The sequence below is a fragment of the Neofelis nebulosa genome, chromosome 7, assembly GCF_028018385.1.
Source record: "Neofelis nebulosa isolate mNeoNeb1 chromosome 7, mNeoNeb1.pri, whole genome shotgun sequence".
Classification (NCBI taxonomy): Eukaryota; Metazoa; Chordata; class Mammalia; order Carnivora; family Felidae; genus Neofelis; species Neofelis nebulosa.
In genome coordinates, this window is record NC_080788.1 from 59,437,864 (window position 1) to 59,454,436 (window position 16,573).

At 38.6% G+C, this 16,573-nt stretch overlaps 1 protein-coding gene across 7 annotated transcripts in view; it reads right to left on the reverse strand.

Moving 5' to 3' along the window:
- Nucleotides 1-7,782: 7,782 nt before the first annotated feature.
- The window catches only part of TRIM69 (tripartite motif containing 69), a 38,889-nt gene continuing 30,098 nt past the window's right edge, over nt 7,783-16,573 (reverse strand). For 4 of the 7 annotated variants that reach the window (XM_058737889.1, XM_058737892.1, XM_058737895.1 and 1 more), the window contains 4 exons: nt 15,784-16,017; nt 15,005-15,027; nt 14,798-14,922; nt 7,783-8,379 (listed from right to left, as the gene is read on the reverse strand). In XM_058737889.1, the coding sequence (XP_058593872.1) occupies nt 7,838-8,379; nt 14,798-14,922; nt 15,005-15,027; nt 15,784-16,017 (924 nt within the window). In that variant the 3' untranslated portion in view covers nt 7,783-7,837. Of the gene's footprint in view, nt 8,380-14,797; nt 14,923-15,004; nt 15,028-15,783; nt 16,026-16,573 lie in introns of all 7 variants that reach the window. The other 3 variants (XM_058737890.1, XM_058737893.1, XM_058737894.1) reach the window with 2 other exon arrangements.

Here is a 16,573-nt window from a genome sequence, read left to right on the forward strand (position 1 = left end):
TGTGGGGGCGGGGCCTACCGGGGATCGCTGATTGGTCCGAGGTGCAAAGCCACGCTCAATGATTGGTTCTCAGAGTAATGGGCGGGAAAAGCCTGCGGCAAGAAGGTGAGGAGTGTGGCTGGCACTGCTGGAGCGGTGGCCGGCTCTGGGGCTGTGGAGAGACCGTTCAGCTTTCCCCTGACATTGCGGAGAGCGCCTAGTCACGTTGGTGAGTTTTAAACCCTCAGTATTCAAGTTATTGTGCTATTGTTACAGGCATGGGCACAGGTTCTGTGGCATCAAGCGTTATTTTGCAGCAAAACTCATTGTATCATTTCATTTATAAGTGTTTCAGTTACAATCTCTAAAGATAAGGAGTTTCAAAAAAGCAAAACCACAATACCATTATCACACTTAAAACTAGTAATTCTTTAATATTGTCAAATTTCACCGGTGCCGAAATTTCCGGGTTTTTCAAAATTATGTTTTTCTTTTACAGTTTCCACCACCACCACACTTCGCTTCCTTGCATCACTTTTGATAAACTCTATTTTCCTGGTGTTGGGTCCATTAAATCTAAACTCTCAAAAATACTGATATAAAGCCTATAAAACATTTTACTATCTTTTTTAATGCCTGCAGGTTCTGTAACAATGGTTCCTTATTCATTTCTGTTATTAGCTATTTGTGCCTTTTTATTTCTTAGTCTCACCAGAAGTTTGTCAATATTATTAGCCTTTTCAAAGAACAAACTTGTGGCTCTTTGTTGATACTCTTTTATGTGTTTCTTCTCTATGCCATTAATTTCTGTTTTTATAATTTCTTTGGTTTTAAATTGCTGTTCTATTAATTTCTTGAAAGAGGAGTGATTTTCATTCTTTTATTTCCTAATATGTGCAGATAAGGCTATAAATTTCCTTAAAACTGTGTGCCGTGCCAGTTTTCAAGATGTCATTTTTATTGTTCAATTCAACATATTTTCAGCCTTCTAATATGTTATCTGACCCATGGGTTATTTAAAATACTTTAAAGTTTCCAAACACGTGATTATTTATTTAGTTAGCTATTGTTAATGATTCCTGGTTTAAATGCATTAAGATAAAAGAATATGGCCTATATGCTTATAATCCTTTGAAATTTGTTGAAATTTCCCTTATGATTGAAGTGTATGGTCAGTGTTATGTTTGTGTTTGCAAAGAATATTCTATCTGAGTGTTGGGTACAGCATTCTGCATATGTTCATTGGGTCAAGTTTATTCATCATATTGTCACATTTTTCTGCCAATGACTAAATGGAGCATATTAAAATCTCCTTTGTGGATTTATGGATTTCTTGTTAATTTTTTCTTTATATATATTGAAATCATTGTGTTAGGCGCATGGTAATGTTTACTTCGTACTTTCTAGCTGACTGAACTATTAAGCATTTAAATAGGAAAGGCAAAACTTTTTAAAACATATGAATAAAACGGGAGAATACCTCTTGGTCCTCTGAGTAGAGAATAATTTTTTTTTTTTTGAGAATAATTTTTTAACAGACACAAGTATTAACCATTAGAAGATATTTGTAGTATAATTGGAGTGGCTGGGTGGCCTAGTCAGTTAAGCATCTGGCTTCAGCTCAGGTCACGATCTCGTGGTTTGTGAGTTCAGGCCCCGCGTCAGGCTCTGCTGACAGCTCAGAGCCTGGAGCCTGCTTCGGATTCTGTGTCTCCCTGTCTCTCTGCCCCTCCTCCACTCGTGCTCTCTCTCTCTCAAATAAACATTTCAAAAATTACAACAAATAAAAAGAAGATATTTGCAGTATGAATAACCAACAAAGGATGGGTATCTAGAACACAAACGTAACCCTATGAATCAATAAGAGACAAACAGCACAATGGAAAATATGGGCAAACACCTAAATAGACATTTCATAGAAGAAAATTAAGTGGCCAGTAAACTTAGAAAAATATTCTCAACCACGGGGATAATTAGGGAAATGCAAACTAAAACTACAAGATACCATTATGTACCCACTTTACTGATAAAAATTGAGTTAGCAAAGACATATAGTAATGGGAACTCCCACTTGGAGTGGGAATGTAAATTGGCAGTCACTTTGACCAACAATTTAGCACTCCTTACTTGAAGATGTGCATACCCTATGTTAGCATTTATTAGATATATACCTTGAGAAACTCTTGTTGCTGTTTACCCTTATACTTTGTATAATAATGTTTATGGCGACATTGTTACTAAAGTAACAGCAACAACCAAAAACAAAACTAGAAACAACCACTTATTTATCAACAGTAGCTAGGGTATTTAAACTGTTGTATTTTCATAAAATGGAATACAACATAATTTTGGATTTTGAAAAAGATACGGAATACATACAACATGATTCCATTCATTTAAAGTACAAAAAACAGGCATAATGAAACTTCCTTTTTAGGGATACATATATATGTAGTATATAGAAAGAACTAAATAGTACATTTGTTGAAAATATACCTATGAATTATTTTCAAAAAGTAAAAAACCAGATACAAAATGTAGGATAATGATTACCCCAGAGCCAAGAGAGGCACACAGGGGGCCTTAAAAGGTTTTCATGTTATGCTATTTCCAAAACTAGATGATCAATTAGTGGGAGTTTTTTTTTTTTATTATTATTCTCTACGCATATGTTATATACACTCTCTTGTGTGTATTTTATAATTTAATTTTTAAAAATAATCAAGAAAGTCAACTTAGGAGGATTTTATCTAAAGTAGTTAAACAGATACTTGGCCTTAAGTAAATCACATTTATTCATCTGAAAAATAAGTTTGTCCAGAGCATCTTTTCCTTGGAAATACTGGGTAATCCAGTATTACTAACTTTTTCTTCTCCTGTATCATAGCTACATTATATAACTGTGCAATGATATCGCCACTGCTATTTTAAAAGTCAATTAGTCACAGAAAAGTACAAGGTGTTCTCCTTTTAAGGTTCTCACCTCAGTGAATCCTAACATACTGACTTTACCTTCTACTTTACCTTCTACATATTTTTGTTACTAGCAGTCTCATTTGTAGCCTGGGATAAAACAATATAGCCCTAATCACACTTCTCAGTGAATAACATTCAGAATCTCTTTCTAGCAGGGAAGTCTCATATTGGTGTTTTATGATTCATACTCATAGAAGGTTTTAATTATAATCTGAGTTTTACATAGAAGGATTGTTCAAACTATTCAGTACAGAATAACCAATTATCTGGGGAAACTGGGAAAATAAATTTGTGTCATCTATGTTAAGATAAATGCTAGAGAGTTGACGTAGTATGTTAGAAAAAGTATTAAAGTGAATATTTATAGATAGTGGAAAATATGTATACACCTGTGGTCTATCCTTTGAAAAAAAATATTCATTTTTTTCTTTCTCTTTTTTAAAAAACAGCTTTACATTATTGTGGTATAATATACATCCCATAAAATCTGCCCATTATTAGTGTACTGTTCACTAATTTCTAGTATAGTTATATAACTATGCCACCATCACCACAAAAAAAAATTTTTAAGAAATATATTTTCCAAATTCAGATTAGAATTTTAATTCATTCCTAGTCATCTTTTATTATCTCCAACGTAAGTGTAACTTTTCTTTAGAATTTTCTCCTTCTATTTTGGTAAATATTGACCTTCCCTTTCTCCGAATTCTATAGTACTTGTCTATCCCCAAGGACAGACTTCAGATACCAGTGATCTAGAACTCTATATATGACTTAATGGATAGGAGCTAGGCCCCATTTTATCCCTCAAACTCTTTGTCATACTAATTGAAATTCTCTACCACTGTGTCTAAAACCCTATCATTAGAAAACTTTACTTCTTGGGCACCTGGGTGGCCCAGTCAGTTAAGCATCAGACTCTTGATTTCAGCTCATGTCATGATCTCATGGTTTGTGAGTTGGAACCCTAAGTCAGGCTCTGTTCCGACAGCATGGAGCCTGTTTGGGATTCTCCCTCCCTCCCTTCCTCTCTAAATAAATAAATAAATAAATAAATAAATAAAAACATTTAAAAAAAGAATTACTTTTTAAAAAAGGAAATATTGGGGTGCCTGGGTGGCTCAGTCGGTTAAGCGTCCGACTTCGGCTCAGGTCACAATCTCGCGGTCCGCGGGTTCGAGCCCCGCATCGGGCTCTGGGCTGATGGCTCAGAGCCTGGAGCCTGCTTCCGATTCTGTGTTTCCCTTTCTCTCTGCCCCTCCCCCGTTCATGCTGTGTCTCTCTCTGTCTGGAAAATAAATAAATGTTAAAAAAAATTTTTTTTTAAAAATAAAAAAAGGAAATATTTACTTCTTGAATATGGACTATATATTAGCTAGTAAGTAGTACCAAGTCAATGTTAAATTTTCTGAATATGATAATTTAGTACTGTGTTTATGTAAAAGAGTACCTTGGGGGCACCTGGCTGTCTTAGAGTATGTGACTCTTGGTCTCGGGATTGTGAGTTCAAGCCCCACATTGGGCAAAGAGCTTACTTTAAAAAAAAAAAAAAAGAGAGAGTGTCTTGGTTTGTAGGAGATACTTGCTGAAATATTTAGGAATAAGAGTCCTAAATGGACTGTTAATGTTAATTAACAGTTAATTAAGTTAATGCCTGTAACTTAATCTGAAGTTGCTCAGCAATAATAACATTAGCCATACTATACACTATACACCCAAAATCATATGGGATGGATGTGAGGGAGAGTGAATAAGAAAATGTGGCAAAATACTAATAATTGATAAATCTGGGTGGAGAATATAGGAGAATTTATCATACAAATGTGCAGTTTTTCTATAAGTTTGAATTTTTCTTTTTTTAAATTTTTTTAATGTTTATTTTTGAGAGAGAGAGAGAGAGAGAGTGTGTGTGTGTGTGTGTGTGTGCAAGTGGGGGGGGGGCAGAAAGAGAGGGGGAAAGAGGATCCAAAGTGGACTCCATACTGACAGCAGGAGCCTAATGTGGGGCTCAAACTCACAAACTGTGAGATCATGATCTGAGCCAAAGTCAGACATTCAACCAACTGAACCACCCAGGTGCCCCCCATGAATTTTTCTTTAAAAAATTTTTTTAAATATTTATTTATTTTTGACAGAGAGATTGAGAGACAGAGCATGAATGGGGGAGGGGCAGAGAGAGAGGGAGACACAGAATCCACAGCAGGCCTCCAGGCTCTGAGCTGTCAGCACAGAGCCTGACATGGGGCTGGAACCCACAGACCACAAGATCATGACCTGAGCCAAAGTCGGACGCTCAACCGACTGAGCCACCCAGGCACCCCCCACCACTCGCCATGAATTTTTCTAAATAAAGATGAAAAAAAGTTTTGTTAGTTCAACAGTTCTCTGTCCTAGCTGACATTAAAATCACCTGAGAGATTTATTTTTATTTACTTTTTTTTAAACTTTTTTTTTTTTTAACATTTATTTATTTTTGAGACAGGGAGAGACAGAGCATGAGCAGGGGAGGGTCAGAGAGAGAGGGAGACACAGAATCCGAAACGGGCTCCAGGCTCTGAGCTGTCAGCCCAGAGCCCGATGTGGGGCCTGAACTCACCGACCGCGAGATCATGACTTGACCCGAAGTCAGACACCCAACCTACTGAGCCATCCAGGCGCCCCTTTATTTACATTTTTAAAAGATTTTATCTTTAAGTAATCTCTACAGCCAATGTGGGTCTTGAACTTACAACCCTGAAATCAAGAGTCATACACTCCATCAACTGAGCCAGCCAGGTGCTCTTTATCTGAGATCTTTTAGACCTATAAATGCCCAGACTCCACCTGCTAGAGATTTTGATTTAATTGGTCTTGGGTGGGGTCCAAGCTTATGAATTTAAGTCTCCTTAAATGAACCTTTTTTTTTTAATGCTTCCTTTTTTTAAAAAATTTAAATTCAAGTTAGTTAACATACAGTATAGTTTTAGCTTCAGGGATAGAACCCAGCGATGTATCTCTTACATATGACACCCAGTGCTCATCCCCAAAAGTGCCCTCCTTAATGCCCATCACACATTCAACCCATCCCTCCATCCACCTCCCCTCTATCAACCCTCAGTTTGTTCTCTGTATTTGAGAGTCTCTTATGGTTTGCCTCCCTGTTTTTATCTTATTTTTCCTTCCCTTCCCCTATGTTCATCTGCTGATTTCTCAAATTCCACATATGAGTGAAATATATGATATCTGTCTTTCTCTATTTTGCTTAGCATAATACCCTCTGGTCCCATCCATGTTGTTGCAAATGGCAAGATTTCATTCTTTTTCATTGCTGAGTACTATTCCATTGTGTGTGTCTGTGTGTGTATTTATCACATCTGCTTTATCCATTCATCAGTTAAGGGACATTTGGGCTCTTTCCATACTTTGGCTATTGTTGATAGCACTGCTATAAACATTGGGGTTCATGCTTCAAAAAATCTAGTGAGGTTTCAGGCACAAAACAAGTCCTTATTACATTCTGATTGAAATGGACTTATTTTTTTTAAGTAATTTCTTAAAAATAACCATCATAATGTCATGACTGTTTACCCAAATCAGCAGCTATAATATGATTATATTGTATATGTATTGCCAACACTGCAGGAATATTACCTATGGCATGTGTGTGTCCTTCCCAATGTGATTGATAAGACAGGGGGCTTTTACCCTGCCAAAGAGCTGTGCTAATTGTAATTTTAAAGGGCCAGTACTGCAGGTCCTAAATAACCCCCCCCCCCACCAAAAAAAAGCCTTTTAGATATAGAGGATGAAGCCCAGTTAGATGGGACTTCAAAGGAAAAGAAGGGATGGTTCATCAAGAGTACTGCTGAGATAAGTGATGCTAAGAGCTTTAGACTTAGAAGGAACACACTGGAGGATGAATATACTAGAGAGAATAAGATAAAAAGTATTAATATTTAAATTATAGGCGGGAATGATGAGGGGAGTCTGGCGAGCTCAGTCATTTGAGCGTCCAACTCTTGATTTTGGCTCTGGTCATGATCTCATGGTTTGTGGGATCAGACCCCGCGTCGGGATCCATGCTGTTAATGCAGAGCCTGATTAGGATTCATCCTTAGATGAACCTCTTTTTTTTTTTCTCTCTCCTCTCTTTCTGCTCCTTCTCCCACTTGCTCGCTCTCTCTCAAAATAAGTAAATAAACATTAAAAAATAATAATAAATAAATAAATTATAGGCAGGAATGATGAAAAGGACATAGTCAAAAGTACTCTGAAATACTTAAATGTATTTGAGTATGGAACAAGTACTCCCGAAGATAGATTAAAGCAAGAAAAAGAGACCAAGAGAGTCAGGCTCATTGGACCAAAAACTATCTTGAGAGAATTCGAGACAAGATTATAATCTAGCACAGACCGTTTCCTATTTTTTCTATAAATTTCTGGAGCAGTTTTTTAAAAACTACAGTAACAAGTTCTAGAAAAGAACTGTATTGCAAATTGTATATTAAAAGATAATTAAATAGGAAGAAGAGTACACTTCTGAAAATTTATCTACTAAGAGTCTTGTGCTGAGAGTAATGACAGCATAATAGAATTTCTGGGCATGTTTGAAAAGGGTTCCCAAGCATCAAAACTCAAGTTGCAATTTGCCCCAGTAACAATAGTGTGATGATCATTCTCGTGAAGAGTGGCTCCTGTCATAGGAGACCCCAGAGAATTAGAATGACGTCTTGAAAAGCTCCAGTGAAATCCACTTAAGACACTGAAAATGGAATTTAGTTTGTGAATCTTTCCTTCATTATTCCAGAGTTCCCCATAAATTGGGAAGAGAAACCAGTGAGACTGGTAAACTATTTCAATACCTCTTTAATAACGCTCTGAATTTACACAATAGTATGAGTAATTACTGTGGATGTAAGATATGCAATGGTTCTTTATTCTCTCCACCATCATTAAGGCAAGGACAGAAGTAGGGATAAAGTTTCTCCATGAAAGTGCTACTGAAGGTGTAAATGTGGGTCATGGTTTTAGCATTGTAGAAGGACACCTGTCCTCCTTCATAATCCAGGTATATTCCCACCTTGTTGAGGTTGTTAGTCAGTTTTAGACTGCATGAAGGCAAATCTAGAGCCTTTAGATCAGTTTGGTTCCTTAGTCTTAAAAGCCAGAATCCTTGCTCAGGAGTTAGAGGACAGCTGCCCTTCCGAATGATGGATTCTCTGACGACTCCAACTGTCCATTTTGTCTTCTTTGACACATCCACTTCCCAGTACCACTTCCCAGATGTGAAGCCTTTTGAGCCCAGCACAGCCACACTTGAGTCAAACCTCTCTGGATCATCAGGCATTACCTGCTTAATGTCACCATGCCACACACTGGTTCGGTTTTTGGAGAGCATCAGATTTGGGTGAGCTGTTTTAGGGTCCAGAGTTAATGGAGATAGGCCTAGTAAGAAAATAAAGCAGGGATAGGGAGAAAATGGATGACTATAAATTCCCCAAGTAAAAGACAGTATTTACACAGACACCAGTAATTTATCTTCCCATGTACATATACTCGTAGGCAGGTAATCACTTAAATACTTTTTATTGTTTTATACCCATGTGGCTGTATTCTAGATATCTTTTAATTTGTGGTAAAAATCTGACTTTACTCTGAACCAATTTATGCTGTAACAAAGAAAACAATACAAATAATATTAATATGTTCTACCAAATGTAAGAAAATACAAATGCTGATGGGATAAAAATTAGGTAAGTTTGTCCTGGGAGAACTTTCTAAGGACAAAAACATTTCAGTTATGATATAACATCTGTGAGATGTATTCTGGATGTATTGAGTAAACAAAGGCAAGAAAGGAATAACAACAGTAGCTTATGTGGGAGGGAAGGTAAGGGCTTGCCTGTTACAGGCAGGTAAGTCTGAGCTAACTGGTAAGGGTTTAGAGGACAGTGGTGAGAAGTTTACATTTGGCTTAATAGATAGTGGGACTTTTGAGATGTGGAGTGGTTTATGCCACTGCTATTCAGAGTGTTTGGTTACCAGTCTGGGACAAAATAGTACAGAAATTAAGAGTTAAGCTCTTAGAAATTTTCCTAGCAATCTGACAGTAATTTTACGTCAGTTGAATCTAATAATTAAACAACCAGTCTTATACTTCGTAATTTTCTTAAATTCCACTTTTTCAGGTAATTAATTTATACTCTGTTCCACAAACACATCAGTCTATGACAGGTTGAGATTTTAAAACCTGGTCCTTGGGGCACCTGGGGCACCTGGCTCAATCGATTGGGTTTCCAACTTCGGCTAAGGTTGTGATCTGGCATTTTATGATTTTGAGCCCTGGACTCGTTGCTGTCAGTGCTGAAGCTGTCAGCGCAGAGCCCACTTCAGATCCTCTGTTCCCCATCCTCGTGGTCCCTCCTCCACTTGCTCTCTCTCTCTCTCTCTCTCTCAAAAATAAATAAACATTAAAAAAAAAACTGGTCCTCATCACAGGCCATTTGATAAGCATTGGTTTAGACAAGTAAGTGGACAGCAGTATAAAAAGGAATTTCTAAATGAAAAGATGTTGGAAGCATGTCAGCAAGAAAACACAAATTTTAGTTGTAAGATAATCAAACCTTGGCACAAAATTTGATAAAGGAAACATAAAGACAATATGTTCACATAAGGGACACAGATACATACATGCATACATTTGTTGTTAATGGATTTATTTATCCTTGGAAGTGAGATCAATCCAGTCCAGCTCTCTCTTCCCAGAAAAACCAGAGTCTTATTTTTTATCATCCCAAGGATTTCTCTTCCAACAAGAGACTTTGTAGAATCCTGACTTTTTTCATATAGGCTGAATCTTCCCTCCCTCCCATATCCCCATTTACCTTAAGTTGTTGCTCTTTCCAATGCAAGGACTGGATTTCTTTGGAAGTACCATCCAGACTTCTTACCAACCTTTTTAGAACCTAGTCTGCTTTTGTCATCAAGCCTCTGACACCTCCAGCTAACTCAACCTGCCATAGCTCTGAAGATTCCTAGGAGTCAGCTTTGCCTTCACTCTTTTCTTCTCATACCATATTCAACCCAACAGTAAATTCTGTGTCAGCTCCACCTTTAAAATGTAATCTGAGCCTACTCAGAATATAGAGACAGATGATTTCTTAAATACTGCTGGCCTGGAACTATTTGCAATATCTTTTTAACTGTCCTGTCTCCACTCTTGCCCATCCGCAACCTATTCTGCCAAAATATGAATGAGATCATCCAGTTCTCCTACTCAACTCTTAACACTTTCCATCACTCCCAAGATAAAATTCAGAGTCCTTACAGAGCAAACAGGACCTACGTGATTTACCAACCTCTGTGACCTCATCTCCTAATACACATCTCCCTTATTTACTTTGATCCAATCACTTTTGCTTTTGGCTGTTCCTTGAATGTATCAAACTCATTCAGATTTTAGGGCCTTTACACTTTCTTTCCTTGTCCGAAAACACTCTTTCCCCATGTGGTTCACTCCTTCACCTTATTCCAGCCTTTGTTAATGCAAGTTCAGTAAGATGTTAGTGATAGAATCTAGGTAGGTATAGTGATGTTCACTATAAAATTCTTTAAGCTTTTCTGTATGTTTGGAAATAGCCACAGTGAAACATAGGGAGGGGAGTTACCTCTTCAAAGAGGTTTTTTTCTGGCCCTTCTGTCTAAAATAGCATGTTCATCTATTCATCACTGTCTGTACCCTATCCTACTTTTTGCTCATAAATACTTACTGAATGTACCTTACTTGACTTTCTTGACAATGGTTATCACTGTGTGACATTACTTACTGTTATCATTGTCCATTTCCTCCATTAGACTGTAATCTCTCACAGGGTGGGACTTCATCTGTTTTATTTCCTTACCTACCTTCAAAATTGGAATTGTTCCTGGGTATTCAAGTAACTATTTGTTAAATAAATAAACAAACTTCAAAGTTCCATTTGAATCCTTGACATTAACTAATTCCACCATGTTTCATATTCCTGTTATCCTTGGCCAAAACCCATAATGTAGACTCATCCAATGATTTACCCTCCATGTACTCTTATCCCCATTATTCTGTTCTTTGCTTCCTGTACCTTCACCCATCCTCCCATTGCTCCAACCAAACCCTTTCCACTCTGCCCTTCAGAACTCCCTCCCTAAGTAACTCTCCAGTATCCCCACTCTACAGAATTCTCTTATCACCTCCTTACTTTCACAGAAACCTGACTATTTCTTCTCCAAAAAATACAACTTGAAAAGTCCATGAAACTATTGGTTTTCTAAATTCAGAGCCAGAGATCCAGGAGCCACCACCCCCACTTCTAGATCCTTACTCTAATCCTTATCCTCATGTAAAAAATCACTCTTCTTTTGAGGCTCTTGTCATTACATCTCATATTACTCTCTATCTCTATTTGATGTTGTTATGTACAGACTTCCTGATTATATTCTCTGCGCTTTGGATTAACTGTACACCACTATCCCAACTCCAGCTCATCATCTCAAGGGATTTCACTATCCTTTGGATATAGCCATTTTTCCATTCTTGTACATCCGTGGCTTTACTGCTAGTGATTTTTGACTCCATTCTCTAAAATCTTAAACTCAGATATCCCATTCTCTTATATTTTATTTTCTCACTCTCATCTCCCCCTACAACCATTACTTGACTTCATTAACAACTCTAGTGCCTCATTTCTCCTTACTATACTGATCTGTCTGCCTTCTGGCTTAAAATCCTTCCCTAAACTGCTTAGTATTGGCAGCTTTATTGCCAATAACCTTATCATTTTTAACCTTGTATCTGCAGCATTTGTCATGTAACTCTCCAACTCTGGATCTATCCAGCTGTCAAAATTCAAATGCCAATTCCTGACCACTGCTTGAGGAAAATCACAAAATTGTACATGTGTAGATATTATTACACAGATTCATTATTTCCACTCTGTGCTCGACCATCACCACTACTGTATTTCCTAAATCAAACTCTCTCCAGTTTCTCACAGCAATTTCAGACTTTTGGCTCTCTCCTCAAACATCTGTTCCTTCCTCACTGCCAGCAGATGACTTCTTCTCCTGCTTCATAGAGAAATTATAGTACATCTTATAGGAATCCCTCACTTCATCCCATGTCTACTGCAAGTTCCATCTGATGAAAATTGTTTGCCTTTACTATTTTATCTCCTCTCCATTTTCAGAGGAAACTGAGGAAAGTCAGTACTTCTCTTTCTAGATTTCACTCACTCTTCCCTACTACCACCAGTTATCCACTGTCTTACACCATTTGTTTCTGCCTTTCTTTAGGCTGTTTTCCCTCAGTCTGTTTTAGAAAGCCCTCTTTTGGGCGCCTGGGTGGCTCAGTCGGTTAAGTGTCCAGCTTTGGCTCAGGTCATGATCTCACAGTTGGTGGGTTCAAGCCCCATGTTGGGCTCTGTGCTGATAGCCCAGTGCCTGGAGCCTGCTTTGGATTCTGTGTCTCGCTCTTTCTCTGCCCCTCCCCTGCTCTCACTCTGTTACTGTGTCTCTCAAAAATAAATAAACATTAAAAAAAATTTTTTATAAATGTCCTCTTTTGGGGTGCCTGGCTGATTCAGTCAGAAGAGCATGCAACTCTTGATCTCAGGGTCATGGGTTCAAGCCTCACGTTGGGTGTAGAGATTACTTAAAATAAATAATTTTTTTAAGTCCTCTTTTAACTCTGCTGCCATGTTCACATCCTCCCTTCTTAGTGAACCTTCGCAAGTGAGTGATCTATTCCCTTCACTACTGCCTCATTCCAAATCCCTCCTGAACCCTTCACAGTATAACTTCTACCCATTCCACCCTTTTATTTACTTATTTTTTTAAGTTTCAGGTTATTTCTTTTTCTTTCTTCCCTTTTTTTTTTTTGTTTTGTTTATTTATTTTTGAGAGAGAGAGAGAGCATGTGCATAAGTTGGGGAGGGGCAGAGAAAGAGGAGACAGTGAATCCCAAGCAGGCTCCCCGCTGTCAGTGCAGAGCCCAATGCAGGGCTCGAATTCATGAACCATGAGATCATGACCTAAGCCAAAGTCAAGAGTCAGAGACTTAACTGACTGAGCCACCCAGGCACCCCCGCTCCAAATTCCACTCATTTAAAATTGCCCTTATTGGAAGATAACAACACACACCAGTAAACTTACAGTCCCAGCAGCCAAACCTTGTAACTGGCAGTGCAGAGAATGCCCTGTCAATCAGTGTGTCTATAGCCCCAGAAGACATCTAGCCTGACTGCAGGTCCCACCCACCAACAAAAGCCTCTCAGAGGACAAGGCAGGGAGAGCACCCTAAAATTCAGTGCAACCACAGCCCTGGCAAACAGGCTGAAGGCAGGCATCTGATCTGACTGCTGACACTGCCCAACTACAAGCCCATGATGGCCCCAGACTGGCCTCTTAACATCACACGGGCCAAACCCAGCCCACAATGGGCAAAGTGGGCCTATGAAGACAACTGAACTGAAAGCAAATGAGGCTCAGCCACAATAATGGGGTGCACCCCCATAGAGACACCCCTAAAGCTCCTGCTTCTGGTAAACAGGGGATATTGTGCTACAGGCCACCACAGGACTTCTAAGAAGAAGACCTCTACTTTCAAGATCGGGAGACATAACTAACTTTACTAATACATAGAAACAAATACAGAAAGTTAGACAAAATGAGGAGACAGAGGAATATGTCCCAAATGAAAGAATAGGACAGGGGTGCCTGGCTGGCTCATTCAGAAGAATGTACAATTCTTCATCTTGGAGTCATGAGCTCAAGCTCTGTGTTGGGTGTGGAGATTACTTAAATAAATAAAACTTAAAAAGAAAAAAAGAAGAAGAAGAAAGAACAGGACAAAATCACCACAAAAGAGCTAAATTAAATGGAGATAAACAATATGCCTGGCAAAGAATTCAAAGTAATGGTCATAAGATACTCATTGGACTTAAGAGTGGAGAATCTCAGTGAGACTTTCAACAAACACATAGAAAATATAAAAAATCAGAGATGAAGAACTCAATAACTGAAATTTAAAAATACACCAGTGGGGAGACGCCTGGGTGGCTCAGTCAGTTAAGCATCTGACTTCAGCTCAGGTCATCATCTCATGGTTTGTGGGTTGGGGCCCCACATTGGGCTCTGTGCTGACAGGGAGGAGCCTGCTTGGAATTTTCTCTCTCTCTCTCCCTTTGGGCTCTGTTTTGCAGTGCAGAGCCTGCTTGGGATTCTTTCTCTCCCTCTCTCTCTATCCCTCCCCCACTCACACTGTCTCTGTCTCTCTGAAAAATAAATAAACTTAAAAAATACAAAACATAAAGACAAATAAACAAATTAACCCGCATTTACCTTTGAAAACCTTCATGGCTGGTGTGAGGGAAACAAGGTGAGGGTTATTGTGTAGGACGACTTTCACTATCACTAACAGAATCACTGCTATCTATTGGCTCAATGGAGTCTTTCTTTTTGTGCAACTTTAATAAGGAACCTATCCAATAACACTTGCTTTTGCCTCCTTTTGAGGATTTCATGGAAATGTGGCATTGCACTGACAATTGCTCACAATCCCACAGAGAGAGAGACACAGGAGAGAGAGAGAAACCATTGGTTTAGTTATGATCATGTGACATTTGGTGTCAGGTACTACTCATATTGCAAGACATCACTTGTTTATCAAGTTAAAATTTACTAGAAATGTTTGCTTGTCTTGAAGAATACTCACTGAACAAGTTACTTGCAATCCAAGGTTTTACTGTACTAATTAGGGCCACAGAAGAGTTCCCACAGAAGAAACAGAGATTAGGAGACCCAGGAACCAATAGCTATGACCCTCTGATACCTGGAGAGAGAGAGGATTGCATTTCCCTCCACATCATGTACTGGATGGGACCTTTGTACAGGCCCGGGTTCAACTTTCTGGAGATAAGCTCTCTGGGTATCAGCACCTTTGTTCCTTGTTCCAAGCTGCAGGGGACATAAATCACTTATTCTTAGACATCCTCCAGGAACTGGAGGAAGGATATTAATACCATATAGAAACACTTACCTATCCAAGAGAGATGTGATATCCTAGAAGAGAAAAGGAGCAATAAAGAAATTAGATGCTTGCTCATCAACTCCAGAAATTTCTTTGGTGATACTGGCCACCACCAGAATTTTATCATCAATACTGAGATTCTGTGCAGATGTTGCCATTCCAATTCATCCCAACCTCCATATATCTTTTCTGATCGGTATCCTTCATCTTACCCAGGATAAACTGGCCTTATCTTATTCTGATTTTCTAGTGTTGCCTTTTACATGAAACAAGGGGAGAAATTAATAGCTAGGCTATTTCTACCTATACTGCCAAATGGTCTCAGGAGAAAAATAGTGTAGGTTTTCCAGACCCAAAGCCACTTTCTCTTATTCTGGCAAAGTAAACTTCTGAGTGCTAAGGTGATAATCAATGACACTTCGGAGGTGAAGCTTCAGATAGTAAATATTGGCAAACACCTTTCAAACAGGTCAATTGAAAGCCAATCTAAGTTTCAACATTCTTATTTTTGAGAAACAAATCTTCAAAATTCTTTATGAAGAAACATTAAAATATTAATAGATACCATTACTAAGGGCATTTATTATCTTTTTTTAGGAGGGTGAAGGCAAAGCTTTCTACTGAGTGTAAGGCAAAAGTAGCCTTCTGCATTTCTCCCAGAAAATCTTAAAGGCACTACAGCAGTTCTTTTTTTTCCCCTCCTGGTTGGGAAAAGCTGCTTCTATGTCTTTTCCAACCCTCTTTCCCCTAACTGGTGTACCCATAATTATGTTAATATGGAGTCTTACTTTGAGAAAGTCGAAGGGATCCTGCTGTTCCATCCGTGCCTGGATGCTCACCAACATCTCCTTGGCTAGGAGACACTGTTCCTGAAGCTGGTTCAGATTCAGCTCCATATCCTCGTTCAAGGCTTTCCCCTCTTCTCGGAGCTCATTTAAAATGTTCTTTTCTTTGCTGTGCAGGAACTGATGTAGCTTTAGAAACTCCAAGGAGATGTGTTGCTGCAGATGTAGCTTGTTTTCCTGGAAACCTCCATGATCATCACCATGGTAATTACTGAGACTAGCTCTTGGGGATGGGGGCCCACACCATCAATACTCACACAATGCGGGAAATACCATAACAGGAAAATGCATAAAAATGACTCTTGAGTATCATCACTTAACCATACTAATAGGAATCCTTTGGGAGATTTACTTTGTTTTTCTGTCAGTTTAATAGTTTAGGAAGGAAATCATCAAAAGTGGTCTTTAGGTTCCTATTACAGTACTGAGGTGGTAACCAATGCCATATAAGGCTGTGGGGTTAATTAATTAGTTAAACATCCTGCAATGAATGATAGTACTTTCCTACCCAGAAGTACAAACCAGTGTCTACCAAGTGATGCTGTCAGACTGGGGCCATAACGAGGCTGAAAGAACTATTCTTATCTAGAAATCAGAGCTGGGGGGAGGGTGGATGCCACTTCTGCTACCAAGACAACATAGAAGAAGCAGGAGATGGACAATGTCTGAAGCCCTGAAATTGATAACTGCTACACTTAACACCCTTTTTCTCAGGTAACTGCAATATCCTGAG